Source organism: Staurois parvus, unplaced genomic scaffold (genome assembly GCF_062004578.1).
Source record: "Staurois parvus isolate SC_StPar_1 unplaced genomic scaffold, SC_StPar_1.0 ptg000666l, whole genome shotgun sequence".
Lineage (NCBI taxonomy): Eukaryota > Metazoa > Chordata > Amphibia > Anura > Ranidae > Staurois > Staurois parvus.
Window position 1 is genome coordinate 343,801 of NW_028318462.1, and position 25,858 is coordinate 369,658.

At 41.1% G+C, this 25,858-nt stretch overlaps 1 protein-coding gene across 2 annotated transcripts in view; it reads left to right on the forward strand.

Moving 5' to 3' along the window:
* OLFM2 (olfactomedin 2) overlaps positions 1-25,858 on the forward strand; it is a 459,233-nt gene that overhangs the window by 303,191 nt on the left and 130,184 nt on the right. For both annotated transcript variants that reach the window (XM_089651883.1, XM_089651884.1), the window contains exon 2: positions 9,867-10,016. In XM_089651883.1, coding sequence (XP_089508009.1) covers positions 9,867-10,016 — 150 coding nt within the window. The remainder of the gene's footprint in view (positions 1-9,866; positions 10,017-25,858) is intronic.

The window sequence follows — 25,858 nt, forward strand, 5'->3', positions numbered from 1 at the left end:
TTACTTTTGTAGTTCTTGTTAACATGATGTTTTTTTCATTGAGCTCCCTCTGGTTTTCCAATCCTGCTAATGGATGTGGGGGACAGAATATTGCATGCTCAGCAGCTTCCTCTCTGCACGGAGCACAGACTGTGGCTGTTTGAAAGATGGATCTCTACGAATTTCTCAGTCGGTTGGGTTACAACTAAAGACAACTGTGTAAATTAGACTGAGGTTTTTTTAGATGAGCTTTGCAGGTTGGATGGTGTTAGGGCCTCATTCTGTGATTGCACAATGCCTGTAGAAGACAAAATGGCTGAGGAATTTTTAAATTGCCTACAATTGTAATTTTCCTCCTGTCACTGTGTAATAGTACTAATGATTCTCCTCCAATACATAATTACAAGATATCTCCAAGCTCTTTTTCCTATCTTTTCTGAATATAACATTTCCAAGTCCCATGCTTGCTTACATTTCAATTTTGTATGCGCTGTGTACAGTGGACTCCAGGGAAAACATTTGGTTAAATTAACAAGTCGATATATATGTCTACTCTCTGGCTGGCAGGAACCTACATTTTTGTCTCTGGCTTGTCTAATGGAAGCTTGAGAGAAGGAGAAATGGAATCTTTGATCTCTGGTGTAATAACATTCAAGCGTGTCCAATTTTCCAATACATGCCGCTTAAAAATTGTGTTGTTCGTCTGGGATTTAAAAATTGATATTTATTTCCATAAAGCGGTATGTATTTACAGTTAAGGAGAACCTTTACAGTCACAATGTTCTGGACCAATGTTTAAATGAAAAGCAGAGACATAATGACTAGGATGCAAAGGACAAAGAAAGGTTTAAGGAAGTAAAAAGAGAGATGAAGTAGGGTAGGCTTTACCCCACTGACAACTTGGAGTTAGGTGGTTAGAATGGGGTCCAAAATGGCTCTGTAGTCTTGTGACCAGAAGGAGAGGTTTTGTTAGTGGTGGGACCTGGACAGGGAAGTTTTTGCAAGAGGTGTGATTCCTTAAAAAGCATGAAAATGAAAATACCATCTTTATGTCAGTTTGAAAGTCTAGGCAAGCCTTGCTCAACTGTTTCAATACAGAGGAACACTTGAAATAGGTTTCTGCTCTCAGGGCACCCCTGTTAAATATTACTATATCTACAACTCATGATACACTAATGTGATAGTGGAAAGAATGCTCCTTACAGCTGTGATCTTTGGAAAAATTACCCCTTTACAGATAACTAAAAAGATCAATGGTGTCAGTGGGAACTTCTCTTAGAGGTAGAAATTGCTCATTGCTCAAGTAACCCCTAGCAAACTCTGGTTGAAAAACCCTGGTGTAGGCCAAGCATCCCTGCAAATACTGTAGTTCAGAGGCCAGTTTCTTGTAGGCATCAACTCCTGCTATCCTTTACTCTATTAACTTCTCTTCTGAGGTTTTTTGGCCCTGCACACTTCCCAGTACTTTGCACACATAGCTACCTTTTCTACATTTTCCACTCTGCTATTGGTCACTAGACCAAGGTTACATCTTATATAGCTGTAGGAGATGAAGCAAAGCTGATTGAATGGTGAGAAGCACTACAAAGCAGATATTATAATGCCTGATATTACTGACAGTATAGTGAGACAGCATATGAAAATGCCAACCAGATATCAAGTCAGGGAAAGGAAAGAGGAAACCGTAGCAGAGAGTCATGGCAACCTTTAGGTAATGATTATTACATGGTAAGATGTGGACTTAGGTGTGAAGGCTATGCCTTTGTTTAAAGTAATCCATAAACCATTGAACTTTGAGATCTACTGCTTTAAAGAGAACCAGTAAGAATCTGTCTTTTCCAACTATCTTTGGTGTACATTTTTTATAACTAGGCATGCTCTCCTATTATAGATTAATCTTGGCTTCTTAGGTATGCTTTCTTGTCAGTTACTTGACTTCATGCTGAAAACATATCCTCCCTTTACTATCAGTGCTAAATGTCAGTCTTGGGCAGAGTAAGTAAAGGTAAATTAGGGGCAAATATACATACCTTTCATTGGTAAATCTACACAGTTATATTTATTTTAGACAAAAAGTCAGATTCTTGAGCTCATCTGTAGTTGGTTTGGCCATGTAATGTCTTAAGGGGAAGATACAAATTCAGACTGACACTTTCTCCTCTTCAACAGAAATCATGTGACCCAATGTCTAGGCTTTGGTTGTTTGAACAATACAGGTGCAACCCGAAAGTGCATTTTTTCTAGGTATTTCAGAACTTTTATTCCTCCAACAAACAAGATAATATAGGTTCAAGTTAAAGTGTATCTAAACCCCAAACCAAAAATGTGATGTATTCTAGCTTACTAGTCATTGGTGTTGTGGCTGTATTTGTTTCTTTTATCAGGCTTCTTTTGTCTTAGGCCCTTTTCACATGGGGTGGACTCAAATTTGATCAAAAGGGGATCTATGTGCTGAGAGCAGAGTGGGAAGATGACAGGTCTGTGTCCACTCAGTTTATGCAGACCAGACAAGGACAGAGCCTGCTCAGCTCTATGGGCGGTTGGGAGTAAATGGACTCCACTGTCCATTTACACCTGACTGCCCTCTGATCTGATCCACCAAGATGGGAGGAACTGATCCCCTTCAATATTTTAGGTGGATCAAATTGGAGGTAGGTGGGTGTTTACACCTGCTAGTCCATAGGGGTGAAGGAAGGGTCAGATCATGTCCTCCTGAAAACCTTTGAGTGAAAGGGGTCTTAATTTCGTAGGTTAATCCACACTTCCTGTCCCTAGGTGGCTACGTCACTCCTCCTCTGATCTATAGAGAGAGCCATGGTTGTCACTCTAAGCTGCTCTCCTGATATGGACTGCAAAGATGTCTGTATCAATTCATCTCCATTATATGAAGAGCAGGGCAATTGGTAGTTTACAGAAGATATCTAGGAAGCAAGATATTCTCCTGTACAGAAATAGACACAGGACACTGCATTTCTGTCAAGATCAACGGGTATTTTCTGTATTTGCTGAAAATGTTTTTAGCTTGAAAAAAAAAAAAACAAATGCAGCCACCACATCTAAGGACTGTAACCTGCAATATATTTCATTTTTGTACTTGGATTTAAGTATCCTTTAACATTTGAGTATAGTCCACTGTATTCTGAACAGTGGCAGACTTGACAAAGACATGTCACTTTATGGAATTAGTGCATGTCCAAGCATTTTTTCTTGGTGACTGCTTCCCTTCAAGGCCACTGTGCAATCAACTTTTAGTTTACTCTAAGTGGAACAGTTAAGAGATTATATTTGGTTGCTCTGCTTACAGCACTTTACATATTGTTCTTGCTCTCCGCACTGCCCGCCGGTCTATATGGCACTGTGCAGTGAACTCAAGATGATCTATAGAGCAATTCATGGACGTTTGCAAAATGTGGAAACACTTAACACATCTCAGTCATAAATAACAGAAAAGTTCTTAGGTAGATGAAAAAAAAGAAGATATGTTAAATTAATTTATGTGACCCCTTTAAATTGAATGCCCTAAGCCTATGCCTGATTTCCTTGTATGTTAAATAGATCATTGTGCGTGAGAGAGAGAGTCCCTTTCTTCCACCGACTCCTCTTCCAGCACAAAGCATTTTGGCTGCCTGCCACTGTGATTGCCCTTACTGCTCTAATAGAGTCATAGCTGAACTGAGAGTGACACATTTAATGGCCGAGCCCCATTGCGCTGCAAACGACCTAATAGCAACGCCGTTTAATGGGTGAGCCCTGCGGTGGGGTAGATTGGCCTAATGACAGTGACATGTTAAATGTCTTAAAGGCACCATCCATTTAAACTGTACTAAAAACCTAGTAAAAGTGATGTTTTTAATGGGTGTAAGCCCTCTCTTGGACAAGTATAACTTTCCATCTTGTCACGAATATTATCCACAATGAAAAATAACTAAATGAAGAGCTGCAGTACATTTTATTGCCCAATCAAACACAATATCACAGCAAAAGTCCACAATGGGAAGGATTAAGGATCAGATCGGCTTTCCCGGGGTCAGCGACTTCATCAGTGAGAAGTCATATTGACTTACAATGGAATGACGCACTCTGACAATTTTAAACCCTGCAATTGTTTTCTATGAGGTTGTTTTTCTATATGCATTCAGCTGTTAATGGAATATTTTTATAGGCTGGAATTACTGGCACATGTGTGTGTTTTATGAGGATTAACGAAGATCAAGTATGAAAATAAAAGGGAGTTAACTAGGAGCTATTTAGAGAAAGCATTCTGTTTTACAGAGTATAGGATTTTCTTGTTCAAAATGATCTAGCCGTTACACGCCATGAAAGTCCTCATCATTTATCAATGTAAGACCACTGACATCACAATGGAGTGGTTTACTAATTTACTAGAAAGCCGTGGAGGCATGAGGAACATTGTAGCTCATTTACAAAAAAAATGGCACTAAAGGAAAGTGACATAGTAATCTACCAGATTGGGATCTTTATTGAGTCCTTTTAAATAGAGAAAAAAATATTGATGACCAAATAAAGTTTGGGAGGGTCGACCGATATAATTCCAGCTGATCTGCTGCCTTGTTCTCTGGTGTTGCATGCTTAGTATTATCAATTTTGCTAATCGTCAGGCTTGGAATAAAATGTCAAAGGTTTTGGTGTAAGACCTGCCTGACTGGGTTTAATGTGGAGAATTAGGTAGGTAAAGGGATAAAGTATATGTGAACTCTCAGTTTAAACCCATTCAGTTTAAAATAGAAATGAAAGGCAAAACATTTGTATATATATATATATATACCTAGCTTTGAGAGGTGGGGGTGGAGAAATAGCAGTACACTGGTCTTCTCAGCGAATGGCTGTGCAGGAGGGGGGAATATCTGCACAAGTCTGGTCATTGAAGGTCAGGCCGTCTGTTCTTCCAGCACAGCCAGAAAATTGACCACACTGGGATTGATATGCTGCTATGCATAGCCTGGCCAGTTTGAAATGAGAAAGCAGGGGAACTATCCGGAGCACCACACAAAGGAGGCAATACAAAGAGAAAAGGATATTTTTAATATAAGTGCATGGTACAGGAGACACATATCTGGAATATGAAATGTTGGGGAAACATACTCTTTAAAGGCAATAGGGTGAGGTTGCAGGCTGGTGGGTTGGAGAGGCATCTGCTATGCCTGAGGAGTGCTGGAGCTGCTCTGTTGGGTTAGCAGTGCTTGGGAACGATACAGTGATCCTTTGATTGCTAATCATTTTTTGACTTTCAGCAGGAAACAATCAAATCCCATGAATTTTGCTTACTACTAGTTACAAGATTTGGGCAGTCATTTAGGGATGCAGAAATGCTATAAATAGCATATGGGGAAATTTTAGGTAGGGAATACCCCATCTGTAGGGAGGAAAGATTAGGACTCATCCGTTAGCTAGAAGAGTAGACTATCCTAGGCCAGATAGCCATGTACAGGGGGAAAAGTGTGTTACCATGATCAATGCTCAGTGGAAAGAGAGGATACCTGTTGCAAGATTGGCTGGTGACCTAAAAACCTTTAGTGGACCTGTATGTAGTATAATGGAAACACAGTGTCTGAATGAACTGAGAGCTTAAAGTGGTTGTAAACCTCAGACATGAAATATAAACAAAGCATATCCCTCTATAGTGTGAGCTTGTCTCAATAAGGAGCACTAAGTGTCATTTCCGTTTTTCTGCCTCATTCCTCTGTTATCTGCATGAGTCACTTCTGACAAGTTTTTCTGACACCAAGAGATAAAAAGGTGACAGGTCAGGGAGCTCCAGCACACAACCTTTGATTGACAGCCTCAGCTCTGTTACTGTGAGCTGTATGAAGGGGGCTATGTCTTCTCCATCCAGTCATCTCTCACTGAGCTCTGCAGAGTGTAACTTCAGCTCCCCACCACATGCTTTCTGAAAGCTTAGATAAGCTGTATAAATTTTGTGTTTTCAACAGCTATAGAGGAGAGAATGCTACAGCTAAACATGTACAACGTACGTAGGAGGCATTGTTTTGTCTCTGTGTATCACCTGAGGCTAGTCACTCCAGTAGGTTTATGTAAGAGTTTACAAGCACTTTAACCTCCCTGGCGGTATTCCCGAGTGTAGCTCGGGGTAAAGTTTCAGTGCCAAAAGCGGTAACCCCGAGCTACACTTGGGCTTACCATGCGGCGTTGCACAGGGAGTCCCTGCAGAGCTTACCTTGTCCTTCGCTCCCGCAATGTGTCCCCTGCAGCGTCCCTGGCCATCTCATCCGGCTGATGCCGGCATCTGGCTTCCGTGTTCCGGTCCCTGTGACGTCGGGACGTATGGGCGCAGGCGGCGGCGGCGGCAAATTTGAAAATTAAAAAAAAAATGACATTTTTTTTAAAACGATTATTTCATAGCAAAACATTCCTGTATCAAAGCATTTCACATACATATTGTCCCGAGTGCTTTGTCCTGTGCCCTGCCTGCATTTTTACTGTTCTTTCTGCCTGGAAACTTAGAAAAGTCCATGGCGTCCAAAAAGTGTCCCTTTAGGTCAAAATCGGTTTTAGATCAGCTAGAGAACAGCGATAGTAAATCAGAACTAATTGCAGAATTGAGTGATAATGATTCGTGGGGGAAATTCATCATCAGACACTGAAAACGATTTTGCGACTTTGCTCAGCGATGTGCGAACTTGGCGCTATATTTCAGATTTCAGTGTTTTTGGTTTGATTATATTATTGAATTAAATGTATTATTATTATATTATTATTTTTATGAGTATTTATTAAATTATAATTTATGATTTCATGTTTCAAGTTTTATCATATCCGGGATGTTTACTAGACTCTTGTTCGGACAGATTTCAGGGAGTTATTCCTAAATTACAGGCCTACAATAAAAAAAAATACATATTTCCATGCAAAAAAATGGTACCGCTTTTGGTACAAAATTCCTGACCATTCCTAATCATTCCTAATCATTCCTAATCATACCGCCAGGGAGGTTAAGGGTGAAAGACTTTGGTAATTTATATTGCTCTGTAAGAACTGAAAATATGTGTTCTGAACCTGTTGGACTATTACTGTTTATGCTACCTTGTTGCCTTAAAAGTCACCATGTTTTTTTCATGGCTCTCCCATTCCCTGTTAGTACCAGATACAAGGTGGTGCATTAAAAGACGGTTTTCCTAGTGCCTGGAATTGGGGAAGAGAATCCAGTATGCAGTCATGCAATTGTTTGCAACAGACAACATCCCCATCCTCCCATTCCATAGCTCTTTTTGGATAATAGGAATAAATGTCATGGCAATCTGGCAGAGTAATTGGGTTTTTGAAGGCAATCTTCAGTGTTATGTTGCGGTGTGAGGACCCATCTTGAGTGTGGAGCTTCTTCTTTCTTTTGGAGATTGGTAAATGTAGTTGACTCACTATGTCTTTACTTATGATCGCATAGCATCCCTAAAGCAGTGTGGAATGGTTGGGGGGTCTTTGCTATTGAAAGCATAGAGGGTTTGTTCTAGTACCATTACAGGACTTTATAGACTGTTATCTCTAGTTAGAATAGTTTGTAACTTTGCATAAACTGTTAACCTTTATTAATTAAAGGCAGCAGTGTATATTTTAGAATCTATACAGGCATGTGATCTTTTATTTTTTTGGTATGTTGGGGGGGGGGTATGCATTTTGTTTTTATGCCTGACATATCCACAATACTCTAGTCATATTTTTACAACTGAACACCCATCTAATGATGGGTTGGCCAATGTGGCCAATGTGTTCACACTTTTGCCAATGTTAGCCTTAAATCTGGATTGGCTATCTGTCAGTGTCAAATCCAGGCTGCAGCAGTAGATGTCATATCTACAATCTGCTCAACGATGGATTAGCCACCCCTGTTTTAGAACATTTATCACTGTTTTTCAGTTATTCCCCATTAATTTCCTGTGTAGAGCAACTGCACAAATGTGGACAAAAAGTGTGGGTCGCCCTATGGGATAAATAGATAAATCAATGTTTAATAGTAGAAAATGATTGGCAAATGGATTATTCACTGCTGTATGGTATTAGTTTGGTCCAGCCATATAACCAGGCAGTAATGCTATTATTAGTATTAATAGGGCCTTCTTTCATACACAGTTTTACTGCCTCTCAGATTTTTTTAAATCTAGCGCTCACCCCTCAAGGAGCCGCTGAATTACGTCACGTTCTTAACCCAAACAGTGCAGAGGCAGCCAGGTGCTGTACACAGCAACAGTTCATTCACTCTGGCTCAGAAGTCTAGGGGATGTCTTTTTGTAATTTATTGCTGAAGTAACTTAAAACAGGAAAGGGTGAAGGCATGTGAGATACTCCAAAATGCTTAGCATATCTTAAGGAGGACACTTCTCTGTCAGTAGCAATCCTACAAGGACAAATTGACTAATACAGTCTAAGGGTTCACAGCTGAAGACCATGCAGGAGTATATACCACAAGTAGTTATAGACTGGGACAGACTATGGGTTCAGAGATGAAGACCATGCTAGAGTATATACCACAAGTAATTATAGACTTAGACGGTCTATGGCTTCACAGCTGAAGGCCATGCACTTCTATATAGCACAAGTAGTTATGGACTTGGACAGTCTTTGGTGGATAGCTGATGACCATGCAACAGTATTTAGCATAAGTAGTTATAGACGTGGACAGCCTATGGGTTCACAGCTTCAGTGCTTAGAGGCAATGGGCCCCCTGAAGCTCACAGATTCATTGCTGTACTGGGAAAATTAAGCTCTTTAGGTCTTCAGACTATTTCATGGCAGCCCAACCACAATCTGGGCACTCCTCCCCAGGGATTGGCTGGGAACTGTTGAATATTTAGGCTCAACATCCAAATTCTCCTGCCCTAAGCTCTAGAAGCTCCTCCAAGAGGCAGGTGAAGTAATCAAATTCTTAGTTTGTGAAGCTCTGAACAGACCAAACTAGACACCTGCTCCTGTGATTACAGCAAAAGCCAAAAACTAAATTTACCTAGCAGACTAGCTAGCAGGGTGCTATATTAAAATATGTGCTAGATTATGAACTTCACTCAAGCTGGAGAAGTCAAACTTCCGCAGTCACTAGAGATGCATACATGAAATCAAAGAAGCGCCGCACTTCCATCCAGCCAGTCTCGTGTAGTCTTGAAAACGTCCGCAAGACATGAGTTTTGCCAATGCCACACCCCCTTACATGTTTCGCTTTGCTCACTGGAGCTTAATCATAGGTTACCCTATGATTTGAGGGAAACGTTTCCCTAATAGGGACACAGCATACAAAAAAAAAACTCAACAGAGGCTCTATACAAAAGTTTGGAGTAGTACTTTAAGGTATGAATCCGGATGATTATTTTCCATCTGGCAGTTTTTGTAAATAAGATCCACTAACTGCCTACATCATTGGATTTTGAATCCTGCCTAATAAACATAAAAGCTGGTTGGACTAGGCAAAGATCTGCAGCCCATACCTGCCCATTTAAATACGCCTCTTACCAATCTTTGACACAGTGGCTAAATGGTTAGCACTTCCGCCTAGCAGCAGTAGAGTTGTTGGTTTGAATCCAATCCATGGCACTACCTGCATGGAGTTTGCATGTTCTGCCTGTGTGGCAGATCTAACAGACATTCTGTTAGGTTATTTGGCCCTAGTATGAATGTGAGTTAGGGACCTTAGATGGTATGCTCCTTGAGGGCAGTGACTGATGTGCATATATAAAATGCTGTGTAAATTAACGATGCTATATACTGAAAGTACCTGTAATAAATAAAATATGACATCATTATAAGAAATCTGGCTGCCATGGGTTACAGCATGTTTCATTTTTGTGGCTCTCTTTCAATTGCCTTCTTTAATATTGTTGACTTGTTACTTCTATTTACAATTATTCTTTCTATTGTGTTTGCAGACACTGTTCCCCAGCCCTGAAGATGGGTGGCAAATTTACACATCAGCGCAAGCCCCGGATGGAAAATGTATCTGCACGGTGGTGGCCCCTGCCCAGACCTCCTGCTCAAGAGACCCCCGGAGTCGGCAGCTTAGACAGCTGATGGAAAAGGTAGGCATGCATGAACCACAGCACAGCACAGACAGATACGAGTATCAGTGAAGGAAAGGTTGAAATGTGCGAGGGATGCAGAGATTTTGTGGTCTTATTTAATATTCATGAGAACGTACTTTACAGAATTACTGATGGGCTTATACAGTAATGGCAGTGATCATGTACAAAGTGCACCAACTCAGAGCTGGACTAATCCCAAGAGCTGGATAACTTAAATCACTTCAGCTACACTTTATAACTTGTTTTGTACCTTTATGGAGTATGGTTCTCAACTCCTTAAAGTTGATTTTCACTTAAAATCTGACGTTCTGCTCATCTATCCCCTGCCATTAATGTAAACATTTTCTTTTCTGGAAGCAAGTACCTACAGTATATCTGGTAGGTACCTGCTCTCACTTCCGTTCTGCTCACCTAGGCTTCCCCCCACCTTGCCCACAGCCTCCTGGGAAAATGTTCATAAGGGCCCAGGCGGTTGTGGTACCATTCAGTGGGGAGCCGAATGTGAGCCAGCAGGAAGTCACAGCCGGCTACCCACACTCAAGATGGTAGCGCTGGGGCCCCAAGGACAAGTGGAGAACCAACCTAGGTGATGACAGTGCTTGATCCTTGGGCTGGTGAGTACCTGTTCATTAAAAGTCAGCAGCGGCAGTATTTGTAGCTTCTGATTTTTATTGTTTGTACAAACAACTGGGGTTCCTGTTTTAAGTGGACCTAATTTATTTTGCCATGTTATATGTGTAGCGCTGCCTCCATAGGAGCCACTAGAAAGATGTTCAGGGTTCTTTTACCAATAGTTGCTCCACAGCCAGGCACCTGGCCACAGTCCCAATTTTGGCTCAATGAACAGTCCAGGGGTATTCTCTTTTGGTGGATTTTTTCGTGAAACTTGGATAGGGATGGGGATCCAAGTGGGATACTCCAAAACTATTTACAAACAGGAGAACACTCTTTCTTCTGTAGAAATATGAGCCAAGTCCTTGCACAAGGAAATGACTTAGCCTTGTAGTATTAACTTGAGAAATTATAGCAGAGACCTCTCACTAAGAATTTGATAGACTAAGCTATTCAGGACACTAGACACAATGTTCGATTTGAACACACCAGACTCTTTAGCATCAGCGGGGTGGCAACAGCACACAGTCTCTAGGATCTCTCACACCAGTCTGTACTCACAAATGTCCTGATTTGTAGATGATTAGTTGCCTCTTTGCAATATCTTTCAAATGCTTTCTCCCTGTAATACCAAGCTAGATCCTGAGATGACAGGCCCCTCAGTCAGCTTCAGCAACCTTCAGTAACATCACCCCCCCCCCCCCCCATTCCCGCCAGACCTGCTGGGACTGTGATGAACAGCAAACCCACTGCAGGCTTGCCCAGGGGGCAGAACAGTCCCACTTAGGCCATGATCCCCTCCTCAGGTGCGAGACACTTTTGTTCCAGGTCTCAGAATATTTATACACTTTCCCAGCAACCATATGTGTAGTCTCTCACAGGGATTGGCTCAAATATTATGCATATTCATGCTACCCATTTGCCTTGCTTCACCATTTATGTTCCAGAACTACCCAGAAAGTTCTAGTTTGCGCGAGAAGCAATCAAACCTGCAGTCAACAATTACAGACAGCCACACTGATTACCATGGACTCAGAACTAAATGTACCTAATCCTAGCACCTAAGTAGGAGGGTGCTTCATAGGTAAAGTGCCTAAAGCTAGCCATACATTGTTAGTTTTTTTTTCTACTGTTCCCGAACCCACGTTGGTACCCAAGGAAAAGGTTGAACAGGTATTATTTTGATAAGTTGAAGAACAGATAACAAGGTGAACAACAATCGGCAAACTCTAGCACTAGTCATGTGGCTGTAGCAACTGCGGCAGAACACTTGAAGTAATAGTCCAGATACTCATGTGGTAGCAAACACAGTAACACCGACAGTGCAGGTGTAGCAATGCTGATAGAAGTCACAGTAATTATAGTAGTAGAATGGTATATCATCAGCATCAAAAGATATCACACTGGCATGGCCAGGGAGTGGCTGATTGGCAGGGTGAGAGCCACAGCGGCACATAAAGGAGCTGTAGAGCTTCTAAGAAGTAATTTTGGAGACTAGAGGATAGCAGAGCATACAAAGGTGCCCCTAATATCTTTCTTCTCCAACAGGAACCTTTCCCTAAGGCTTTTTCAGTGTCCCTGTCAAACGTGGTTCCTCTCCCAACTCTAGCTATTCGCAAATGCATGTCAAATACAGCAGGGCACTGATATTTATTAACACTGCCCATACTAAAAATGGCTACCCAAAGTAACACAGTGTTTCAGTGTCCAGGGGACTACTGCAACCCTGGTGTCACTTCCGGAGTCTGCAGAGCCTGTTCCTCTCAGCCTCCACTCCATCTGCACAGCACACAGCAACACAGTGCTACCTACAGAATGTGGGATAAACTGCACCTGCCTACGCTTCTGCCTGAGTTCAGCTTGAGAATGAGAGCGCCCTGGGTATGCATGTAGTTTGCATGGCCCAGAGTGGCCACTAGGGGCAGCAGAATTGTAGGGTCCAACATGTCCTGCAAATGACAGGATGGAAGGGGAACAAGGTGCCAGTATGTATGCTGGTACTGTATGTTCTATCCAGGGGATATGGAATTGCATATGGGTATTTTTGGTAAATGTTGCTGAAGGTGAATTTACACTTTAACCAGGCCCAGACTGGGGCAAAAAATAGGTTGGTGCATTTCAGAATGAGCAGCCAATTTTTCTAGGGACTGGGGTGGGGTATGGGATGTTCACGGGGGGCGGTTGGTGATGGGATACTCATGGAGTCGTCCTTCCACACTATAATGTAAAGGGGCACTGTAATATAAAGGAGACTGCACTGTAAAGGGGCACTGCAATGATTACAGTTCCCTTTTACAGTGCAGCCCCCTTTATATCACAGTGCCCCTTACATTACAGTGCCCCTAGACACCACAGCCCACCCATTACAGTGCTCCTTGCAGTCATGCCCCCCTTTTCTCTTTAATCACAGCGCCTCCTTTTCCTCCCTGCCTCCCCTGCACAGTACTATCTTCAACAGGGCAGAGGCAGGATTCAGCCTGTGTATCCTCTCCATGGTCTCCCATCCTGTGGAAGATTTCATCCTATCAGCAGGGCAGGGGGCTGGAGGAGCTGCAGATCCAGATCATATTAACAAGTGGGTGATTATCTGCTTGTTAATATAAAAAGACTCCTATTCTCTGCAGATCTCCAGCTTCTCCGGAGGTGAGCGGCCACCTCGGTTTGTGTTAACCCCGTCTGGACCTCGGTCACCACTTACCTCCCACTGTGTTGCCAGTCATCGACAGTCTGTGTCTTGGTGGTTGGGGACCCCTACATTAGCCAGTCTAGGCCTGGTCACTACTTCCTCTGCACCAGTGCAACCATTACAGCTGTCTGCTGCTCACCTGTTGAGGTGCTGCCTTCACCACCTCCTCTATGCCAATGAAATGTCCACCAGGCTTCTGCTGCAATCCTGCAGCTTTGATCTCCCCTCCCCTCCAACCACAATCTCCTCTCCTCCAGCATTCACAGCCATGATGTTCATCGAACATCTGCTGCAAACAATCCCTGCTCTTCTCCTGCTTCTGTCCAATTTGGCCTCACTGTTTCACTGTACTGGCCCCGCCGCTCACCGCTCCAGCACCTCCAGCCTTACTACTCCAGCATCTTCAGCTTCACTGCTCCAGCACCTCCTGCCTCACCACTCCAGCACCTCCAGGCCTCACCGTTCACCGCTCAAACCCCAAAGCTCACTGATCCAGCACCTCCGACCTCACCGCTCACCACTCCAGCCCTTGCAGTCTTACCACATTCACAGCGTACCATCACCTTGCATTAAAGACAGCCCTGGTCCGGGTCCTAGGACTTGCGGCCTGGCGGCCCACTGGGCAAATGCTTGGTGTGCCCTATGGCCATTCCGAGCCTGACTTTAACTGTGAAAGCAGATTAGCCAGAAATTGTTTTGCGATTGTGCTCAGGTCTTTTGTTTTCTATATAAAAATGCAACTTCACAGTCATTCATTGTGCCTGAAAAATGACAACATTTCTTCCAAGCCATTCTGCCCAGAATACCACCGTGCCACCGTGCCCAGAACATGTCACTAAAGTATGTGCAGATGCCACCCATTATAGTGACTGTGCCTGAAATATGCTGTTAGTTCCTCTGCCCAGAACATCGTATTGGCTCATTCCATCCAAAACTTGGCATTACATAATTATCATGCTTGACACATGGGGGTTTATTTACTAAACCTGGTTGACTCAGAATCTTGGGCACCTGTGCATGGTAGCCAATCAGCTTCTAACCTCAGCATGTTCAGTTAAGCTTTAGCAATAAAACCTGGAAGCTGATTGGTTTTTATGCAGAAGTGGACAATATTCTGAGTCAACCAGGTTTAGTAAATAAACCCCATGGCATCACAATCCTCATACCCACAGTACAAGGTGTATTCTACTCACAACCTACCTTTGGAGGGACATTTCAGGGAACACGTGAGACTATTCAGAAATTGAATCTTGCCTTACTTCCTCCGTACAGTTTTTTTTGTTTACACAGATGGGGATTTTCGGTCATGTAAGTGAATGAGGCTGGTGATGTCACTGGTTGTTAAGGGCTCAGTGGTGGCTGGACCCACCAGTGGCCTTAACAACCAGTGGCAGCAGGGAGCTGTTATGTATAATAGTGGAAGTAATACTTATAATGAATGTATAATAAATGTTTGAACATTCGTCTAAACGCCTGAACACTCAAGGTCCCGAAGCTGCTTAATTAGGCTGAACAAAGAGATTTAAATGACAAATGTTCTGTACTAGTACTGGGTAGCACTACTGGTCCCATGCACACATTTCTGTACAGTCAGACACACATATGTATACACACTGATAAGAGAACATACAACAAACTTTTCTTCTATAAGTTCATTTCTTACATTGTTTTTTTATATTCTGTATTATATTATTTATCCTGTAATCACTTTCTATTTGTTAATAGAAATTTTTTTTTTAATTTCTGTGCAAGAACAGAAAGACTTTACATCTGTAGGGCTCATTTACACTGGAAATGGTGCGGGGAAAATACATGCCACCTTTAAAACGCGATGGGTGTGCGATCTGCTGTGAGTGTCAAAATAATACTAACGACACCCCAAACACAGATCGCGAACACAGTGCATTTGCCTGAACTAGATTGCATGGTACCACAGTACCATGCAATCCAGCGCAGTGCGTTTTTGATAAGTAGTGCATGCACTACTTTTAGTGCGGCCCAGTGTGACTTCAGACCATTCAAGTGAATAGCCTGAAAATCGCACTACACTGAATTGCATAGGAATCACACAGGATCGTGGACTGCAACCTCTGCAACTCAGATGTGAACCAACCTTTGAAGAAGAACTTAACTATTTAAGTCATTTTTATTTTTCAAATCAAACTCAACCATCTATCCGTGTCTCCATGTTTTATTTTGTCGAGAAATCACTTTAAGGCTCCATGCACACTTAAAAAAACGCTGCTCCTAGAGGAGTTTAGTGTTTTGCCTGTAGAAGCAACTCATGTTATCCTATGTGTCCATGCACATTAGGTACTCTAAGGGTTTTTTTGACAGATAAAATGCCTCCAAACACTGCTAAAAACACTCCTAAACTCTAGTACAAAAAACACTCGAAATTTGCATTTTTTTTCTGCCAAGAGCACTGGTGTTTTTTAAGCCAGTGTGCAAGGAGCCCAAAAAATACCATCCTAACCTATCTAGCTGTTACCGTCTTGAGTAAGGGTGGATGATTCATTTATTTCCTGGAATCCATCAGCCTTTTGCTCAGGAATGCACTCAGGAGGGTGTATTTAGCTGAGAATGCCAACGAAGACTCCTAGGATGTATGACCTAATTTTGATCTAGGCCAAAAACCAGGAAGCAACTGAAATGTTAAAAAAGAAATTTAAACCACGTAAATATAATATACCTTTCTATTTATCTATTTACTGATAGTAGCAACATGAGGACTCTGTAGAGCAACTCCAAAACTACAGCTCTTGTGTGATGTTCCCAGTCTTCAGTGGTCAGGACCTACCAAACGTTATCCAAAGAAGAGAAACTGGTGAACCAGCGACAGGGTCATGGGCAGCCAAGACACATGGGGAGTGAAGACTAGACTATGTAGTCCGATTGAATAGGAGTGCTACTGTAACTGATATTTCAGAAAATGTTAATTCTGGTTCAGATAGAAAAATGTCAGAACACACAGTGAATCGCAGTTTATTGGGTATGGAGCCATGTAACCACAAACCGCTCAAGATGCCCAAGCTCACTTGTCTCCAAAGCCAAAAGCATCTACAATGGGCTTGTGACCATTAGAATTGGACCATGGAGTAATGGAAGAAGGTGGTCTTGTCTAATGATTCATTATTTGTGTGTGTATTACCTGGAGTAGGTGTAGCCTCAGGATGCACTGTGGGAAGAAGGCAAGCTGTCATAGGTTTAAAGGATCTTCCACTGACAGCTTTGTGCCACATACCATAGCATACCTTCAGAAGTCTAGTAGAGTCTATGCCTTGACTGGTCAGGGCTGCTTAGGTGGCAAAAAAGGGACCTACTTAATATTAGGTCGGTGGTCACAATGCTATGGCTGATCCTTTCATATGCTCAGTGTGACCATGTAAAACAACATTTGGCCACAAATCTGTTTAAACTCACCATCCTACATTCCCCTGGCAGGTACTCATTATAACTGTAGCGGATGATGTTTTTATTGCCTAAAAACTGATTTACACTACATTATTATACAGTACTACTGATTCATTACCAGGGTATAGAAATACTTGGTATAATTATACAGTGCTGCATGTTTATCATGGCGGGATGGAAATGTTTTCAGACAGTTATAATTGCCAGGTTGACATCTGTAATTCTGCTAATTAAGCCTTGCTAACAGATTTATTTAATGTGGGTTTAATGAATTCCCATTAGCCAGACCCCATGGAAGGGCATGGGCTATAAAGCAGAGGATGCTTTGTTTTCTCCTTTTGTGACACAGAGAGGCCAGAGACTGTTTACTGTCTGCTGGAGACTTTTGTGTGGGTGCAGTTCCCTATCTACAGATGTTGCAGATGACAAATATCAGATCTTCAGGATAGCAGAAAAGACTGACTTCAAAAAGAATTTTGAGTCTACTGGTTAGTTTGTTCCAAAGCTAGAGAACAAGGGTGCGCTTATAACCTATATCTCTTTGTATAAAACTTGTGTCTTCACAAACAAAGAGATTCAGTGAAATAAAAAAAAATCTCTATTATGTCCGAGACTAGGCAAATCCTAGCAGCCTGGTAATCAATGCACCTAAAAAAAAGTATGGCGGTATATATTTTTTGTGTAAGTTGTCAATAGATTCCTTTGTTCTTTTTTTTCTAGAGATGAGAAAGTAATCACAAATTCTCTGCTGCCTCATTCTGACCCACCATATTCTTGTTTGACAAACTGCAAGCTTTTTAACTGTCATTTTTTTAGCAGCTTTTTAACTATTTTTTCATGAGTTCTTTCTCTAAACAGTTTAAGTTCAGAACACCAGAAACAATGGCTGGTATTACCAGGGCTGGAAGGTCACAATGGGTTGGGTCTTCTGCCACATTGAGTCCAGTTTATATGCTAGGTGAATGACTTCACCTTCTGGAAACTAGACTACTGCTCAAGACGTTCCAGCCCTTTTATCCCACCTTGTGCGATATGATGAAATGAGAATGCAAAGGGTACCTGCTTACTTTCCCCTGTGGGGCCATCTGAAATGTATTTCTCCCCTCTACCCAGGTGTAATACCGCCTAGTTAGCCTGTGAAAGAGCCAAAAACTGAATTTAGCTAGCAACCTGAGAGTTTGATTCCTTCCCCCACCTCTAGAAGAAGTTTCTGGAGCTTAGGGTGGGATAATTTAAATAACCAGGCAGAATATTGATCAGGGCCTAGCCAATTCCTGGGGAGGAGTGCCCAGATGGTGGCTGGAAAGCTGATAAAACGTCTGGAGTCCTGGAGAGAGGATCTTTCCCAGGGAGGAGGGTTCCAAGACTTAGGAGGCTATTGCCATGAGGCAGCCTGTGGACTGTGTTGCTGTTCTGTGAGGTCGCAGCGGTGGAAAACCTGGGACCTGGAAGTGATCTGGAACTGAATGCAGGACTTCAGCAATGGGATCTGGTCTAGAGAAGGACCATCTCACTCACTAGATCATGTCCAGAGGAAGCTAGAAGGTGGCAGCAGGTAATGACCGGAATTGATTCCTGGTGACTATGTTTCTTTGGGATTGAGACAGCTCTCATAGGGTTTCAGATACTGGCCACTCCCCATCCTCAACAGAGTCCTGGACTGTAAGCTTAGAGAAGAGTGCCCTCATGTACTGTGCATGGTTTCTCAAATTGCTCTGGGTACCAATAGCTATGCAGTGGTTCAGGGTAACCAGATGGTAAAGAGATTTGGTCCCCAGCTGTGAAGCCTTAAACTGTCCAACATTCATAGTTGCTTATGGAGAAGACTGTCCTCTATTTGCTAAGTAACAGGGGCAGACTGACCATTTGGAAACTCGGGCACTGCCCGAGGGCCCGGGGTCAGTAGGGGGCCCCATGAGATGCCCCTGGTACCTTTTTCATAGGCTTTTTTGAGTTTGGGGACGGACACAGGGGCCCCATGATCCCCTATTGCCCGGGGGCTCCATGAGTTTTCAGTCCGCCCCTGCTAAGTAATAACCATTTTGGAGTATCCTATGTCCTAACCTCTTTCCTGTTACAAGTTCTACAAGTAATAAATCACAAAAAGACATGCCCAGACTGTTTATTGGAGCTGACGTGAATGGACTGTTGTTTGGGTGGCTGGTGGCCTCTGTACTGTTTTGGGAAGAACCAGTTAAAATCAGTGGCCCCTGTGGGGGTAGCACTACATGGGTAAATAGGTAAAAGTGTTCTTTAGATATTTAAACCATTCTTACAAAAAAAAATTTAGCAAAATACCCCCATAACCTTTGTATTAAAAACATTTCATAATACATTTCAAAGATACCTTCTTGCTGTGTTTGGCCTATGCCATTGACAGAACAAATCTTTCCTACGATTTTACTCTGGGAGATTCCTATGTTCCATTTCCCAAACTATCAATTTTTATTATTTTGTTTATTCAATAGAAAGGATTGTGAATACCAAAAATATATTGTAACCACAATTGTTTGCTATTGTATTTGAGTATGCGCATCTATGTTTTAGATATTATGGTATGCATGCTCTATTGTAATTCATTATTACATTAAATTACATCACCACTGTAGTACTGGAACTGCGTGTGTGTGTGTGTGTGAGAGTGTGGGGGGGTTACGTTAAACAATATTATTCAGTTGGATGTTCCCACAAAGCTATTGCCAGAGAGGAGTACACAAAGACCCTGCATGCAGAACATGGAGCTGTAATGCACAGTTAAAAAAAGAAGTTGAGTCAGGACAGCTTCTGCAGAAAAGATAAGTAAATAAAAATCCAAAGTAGAGTTCTGCTTTAATGTAGACTATGTTTCAGATAATGGAGGAGATTTAATAAATGTCTAAACGGCTCACATATTTTAGGCAAATCACATATAAAATAATAGCTGGATCAGACAATAAGTCTGCCTTTCTGAGTAAAGGAGACACAGCATGGGGGTCACTGACAGAAGCCAGTGTTGGCTGTGCAGTAAATTGTAAAATTTTCCGTGCGCACAGTGGCTATAATAATTGCTTTAAAATGTTTTTTTTTCTTTTGTTTCTTAAATTGGAAGCACATTACTCTTTTTTACAGCCAGACATAGCTCTGTCTTCCTAAAGTAGAAATACAATTGCCCATGTTTGATGTGGATATAATGATGGCCAATGTGCATTTTACAATACTAGTCATATTTGTGGAAGATAACTGCTTAAAGAAGAGATGTAGTGAAGCTGAAATTTGATTGTCCGTTCACGTTGAGATAAAAAAGGCTTTTGCAGCAGACATAGGGGTTGATTTACAAAAACTGGAAAGTACAAAATCTGGTGCAGCTCTGCACTGAAACCAACCAGCTTCCAGTTTTTTTTGTCAAAGCTTAAAATGTTATTAAACCCACAGCATTAAAATCAGTCTGTTTATGCAGTAAAGTATGCTTGTTATACTCACTGTGGAACCTAAGGGGTTAATCCTCTGCATTGTGTAAAAAGGCTATTTGATCCTTTCTTCTCTGATCCTCCCATTCTTCCACAGTGCCCAATCCATCTGCTGATAGTACAGAACCCTAGGAGGTACTCTGCACATGCTCAGTGTGGTGTATATTGCTAGAGAGTTTTTATTTTTTTTGGGAGGGTGCATGTGATCAGCACAGGGCCAATCAGCACTGTACAGACAGAGGGTCAGGGGTTATGTAGCCTCATAACATGAGAACTCCTCCTACAAGTTTTAACCAGTGCTCAGTCAGAGACTGATAGAAGTCACAAGACTGCTCTAACTGCTGATGAGAAAAGGTATTTAGCAGTAGTTTATATTTATTAAAATAATTGCATTTACATGTTCTGTGTACTGTGGAAGACCAGATATAGTGAATGCAGGGTCCTGGGTTTAGTAACACTTTAATTCAATAAGCTGAAATTAGAAGCTGATTGGCTATCGTGCATAGCTTTTAGTAAATCAACCTATAGTATCAGTTGGGATAGGGTAAATCAACCAGTCTCAACTAGGGTTCCTCCAGAGGTTGCTAGTGGTTCCATAAGCTGTGGCTGATTGACCTCCCATCTGGTTGTGCCTGCAAAGTTCCAGGAGCAAAGTCACTTGGCAGACCAAACTGCATGAAACCAATGATCTTTTAAGCAATCTGTAAGGGAGGCATTCTGACAACCACTATGAAAGGGGACATTCTTTTCACTGACTTCTGATGAATTGGTTTTATTGGGGGTACCCCAAGATCTGAAAATTATTTCAAGGGTTCCTCTGGAGTAAAAATGTTGAGAAAGGCTGGGGTAGGCAGTGCTCTTTTTGAATAGCTACACGCTGGAAATAAACGTTCTTGCCAAGAAGCAGTTTTTTGGACCCAAAGGCCTTTGTGGTCAAGTAAAAATGAAATCTGGTGACTACATTAGCACCGGTTCCAAAACAGCCTGAGTTATTTTACATGCTTAGTTAGTGTGGCTGAAAAAAGACAAAAGTCCATCCAGTTCAACCATTGTGCATTACAAATGCATGCATTATATATCTCTATTTCTTCATCCATTCACAAAAATACTGCATTGCCGTGATAACTGTATTAAATATGGAAAACCTATGTCACAAATCTGCCTAGTCAGTAGCTATCCACTTATTTGTTTACCACTACATCAGCACTCCTTAACAACTTTCCCTGATACACTTGGTGGTTACCTTTGAACTTGAAGTATTCAAAATGGTTACAATAAGGATAATTATGTATGCATCTATATATAATCTGTATATAAGGTATTTTGGGGCTATATGAATCCAAAATGACTTGTTTAGTCAAGTTAGTAATCTGACATTGAATAAATTCAAATGGGATACTTAATTATTTTGGCTGTATGTAAGGTCAAACCATGAAGTCCCAAGGCTTCACAGAAGAGCTCCACTTACGGAACATTTGAACAGAACAACCTACCGCCTGCTCTAATGTAACCTTAGAAGCTTTTATGGTAGTAACATTGCCAGTGCATTGTTAATATAACTAATAATTTCAGATAAATGTGCATTTACTAGAGACAAAAGAGCCATACAAGGAAAATCAAGAACATTCAGAAGTGCAATTAATTTATCTGGAAACCTGATCTAGGTTATCCCCAAGGTATGTTTAAGAGCCATACTTAATTGCTGTGTCACCACTGCTAGCAAATGCCTACTATTCATGCTTCTCAGACTTTCAGAGAGAAGAGATTTAACTTTTTAATCTGTAGATCAAGCAGAAAACAGACCGAATGGCACCATGTATGCATAGTAAAAATTTTGGGTAGCAAATATACATCCATACATTCAATACATCCAAATTTAAATACATATCTACAGCCAAAACACTGAAGCCTTATATAGAAAAATCTATAGTATGGCAGATGATCGCTAATAAACATTCAAGCTGCCATTTATGTATACATAGCACAGCAAAATGTTTTTTCTTTGTTTCTAAAAACTCATCAGAACATCACTATGGATTGACTATGTAGGCCTATTTTCCAACTGGCCCTGTACCAAACCAATAACTGGTCAACTTCTGTATCCCTAAACTTGACACACTTTAAACATTTAAACATTCCAGTAACACCTACAGATTCAGTGCCTTCAAATTCTGCATATTTTGGACAATAAAAAATTTTGATATTCACCATGATCAAACTCACAGAAGAGCAGCAATGAAAGGGGAAGGGACAATCTGTTTTTCCAGCTATTCAATGATTCAATGCAGTGGATTACATTTGCTGGGCAAATATTTGACATATTAGTGAAAAGTCATTCAAAGGGCCACTGACTAGTTCACTAAAGGTCAAGTACCTTATTGAGCAGTGATTTCCAACCTGTAACCTGGGGGCCGAATGCGACCATTTGCTTTTCTTTATCTGGCCCTTGGGACCCTATTTCTCTAACTGACACCAATTTGTCCAACTGACACCATTGATGGGGCACTATTCCTCCCACTAAAACCATTGATGGGGTATTGTTTACTTCCACTGACCACAGTCTGCTACCCTCTAAAGCCTGAAGGACAGTAAACTGGCCCCTTGCTTAGAAAGTTTTGAGATCCCTGCTACAGAGGAAGCCTGTCTTCCAAGTAATCATATGCACCTTTCTCCTGCAATTTCTTAGGTTCAGTGACATCACAAGGAGTAGGATTCTTTTGACCCATAACCCTCTGCATTGTTAAAAGTGTGAACCAACTTGGGGGCAGGAACTCCTGCTTTTTTTTTTTTTTAGTGCAACAGCAACTTTGTCGGGACTGTAGTGAATTTGGGAAGCCTCTTTTGACCCAACTAGTCCAGGTGAAGTGCAGATCAGCTGGTTTGCCTGAACTTGTTTGGCCTGATCTACTTTGGCTTCATGAGAGAGCACATGGCCCAACTAAAAAATGAACTCCAAAATAATATCTCTGAGCTTTAATATAATATACCCGAGCTCCAAGATAATGGGGTTGATTTACAAAAGGTAAAAATATTATGCAAATGAAGTTGTACTTTGCAAAGGAATTTGCCCCAGAGTTTAGTGAATGTGCAGAAATGCCCAATCACATGCAAGAAAAATTAAAAGAAATAATTTTTTGTTTGCATTTGATTGGATGGTGGAAGTTGCCAAAGATTCACCTCATTCACTAAGCTCTGCGGCAAATTTCCCTGCAATGTGTAACTTCCCTTGCAAAGTGAACAGTAAATTTGTCTTTACTACATCAACCCCAAAATCTTAGCATTCTGACATATCACATTGTATGTGAAATCAGGACTCTTGATATAAAGAAAAAAAGGCTGTCTTTCAGTGGCTTAAAAACGTAAAGCCACTGGGAGCAAGCATTTTCAGATAAAGAGGTCAGCAATGCTAGCCTCTATGTTTCTCTCAGCACAGGTTTGGATGGTCCTACACTGTAGTACTGCGGACCTCCTGTGGCCACCATATGGGGTAGGGCCTTTCCTGTTCTAGCATGACTGTATACCTGTGCACAAGGCCAGCTCCATAAAAATGGCCCCTTAAAAATGGCTTGATGAGTATGGTGTGAAGGAAACTGAATGCCATTGACCTCAACCCTATTTAACACCTTTGGTTTGAATTGAAAATTCAAACCAAAGTCTTTATGTCCAAAATCAGTACCTGACCTCACACGTTATTTGTGGCTGAATAGAAACAGCTACCCACAGACACACTCCAGAAGCTTCCAAAAAAGCTTTCCTAGAAGAGTGGAGGCTGTTATGGCTGCAAGGAGGTCGGGCAACTTAATATCAATGCCTATGTCTTTAGAATAGGATGTCAGGCAAGTTCATAAATATATGGTGACCGGGTGGTACACGTACACTGAAAACTAGGATATGTCTTATAATAAAATAAGAATACATGAGAATGGACATGGTATAGCCCTAAGATAAATTGCCATAGTGAGGAATGTGTTTACAGATAAACCACAATGCACCTTAACACTCCCAGCTCTACAAATACAGATCTAAACATGTCTGCATAGTCAGCAATTGTTTCAGTCTCACTTGGGATATAATGATTTGCCCTATGTTTCCCTAGATATTTACCACCTAAATTAACCGCAGCTTAATTAAACAATTAATATCAAGTAAAAACATTGCTTATTTAATTAAACGGAGGTTCATTTAATTAGAAAATGATATGGGAAATAGAACTAACCCATTATCTCCCAGCTACAGAAAGAGAGTTTGGAACTTTAAATTGGTATAATATTGTAATATCCTTAGGGGTCACATTTATGTAAAGCCTGTGCAAGTGAAGAAAAGTTGTTATAGTAAATTTTAAATTGCTATGCGGCATGTTTTTTTTTTTTTTTGCATAGGACCAGTTTTGGAATTCTTACTACTTTTTAGCAGAATATTCTTTCAAATAAAAACATTATTGACATTGTCTTTTGCCATTATTGTCAAAGCCATCATGACATGTCACTTGCACTCAGTACTCAGCACTCAGTAAACATACTCATATGTGCATTATTATTTTTTTTCTATATTGAAGCTATTGGCAGAATTTACTATTGAAAAGTTCACCAGGCTTGCCATGTAAATAATACAATAAATAATAATCACTAATGAATAGAGTGAGAGCCAGCAGATTGTATAGTACATAGAATGAGCTGCTGGGCAGCAGAGAATGATTTTAAAGTATTCGTAATGTACAAATCTTGTAAAATACACTATGTATGGTATAAAGCGCTGGGACCTTGGGTCAAGAGAAAGACTTTTGTATATAGAATGAAGCTTGTTACACAGTATATCTGAATGTACATATATAGATGGATGGATTGACTTTTTTTTAGAACTTGTATACAGAAAGAGCTGAATGATAACTTTACGGATAATAGATAGATAGAGAGATTGATAGATAGATAGATAGATAGATAGATAGATAGATAGATAGATAGATAATAGATGCCTATTATCTCAGATTTGCTGGGACAATCCCACATCTCTGTCCTCTGTCCAATTATGTTGTTTCCCAAGATCACAGCATCACTCTTATATGAATTAATTAAGCATGCAAAGTAACTCAGAAAAAGGTATTTGCTGAGAGGATCATGGGTGTTCTTATGTAATTAGTGATCAGACTGTCCAGAAAGTGGGCCTAGGAGGGTCCAGCTAGAAAGTGGTCACAATGTAGATGAGACCATCCAGAAAGTTGGCATGTGAAGCGTGGGCCTTCAGCAGGGTGGCAGTGTTCTGGGAACTGCATTCATTCATTGAAGAATTTCATTTAGTCATATTCGTTAAGTAGAATTGATTACTTTTTGGAATTTGTTTCATATCTTTGGTATTCGTTTTGTATATTCGTTGGTCCGGGTGGATTCAAAACATTTTCCAGTTTTTCCAGAAGATTGCCATATATTTTATATATTATCAAATAGGAAGGATTCAATATTTTCAGGCGCTAGTTCAACCCACCAGGAAAAATGGCATGAGCTGATTGGACAATATCAACTGGCGTTATGTGCATCCGAATTAACGAATATAACGAAATTCTGATCCATTTGTTATCAGAATCCAAATTATTGAACAAATCTAAAAATTATATTAATTTCCCCATGGACCCTAACTACTATCGCAACATGTGATGTCATCCGAATGAAATGCATGAAACAAATGCA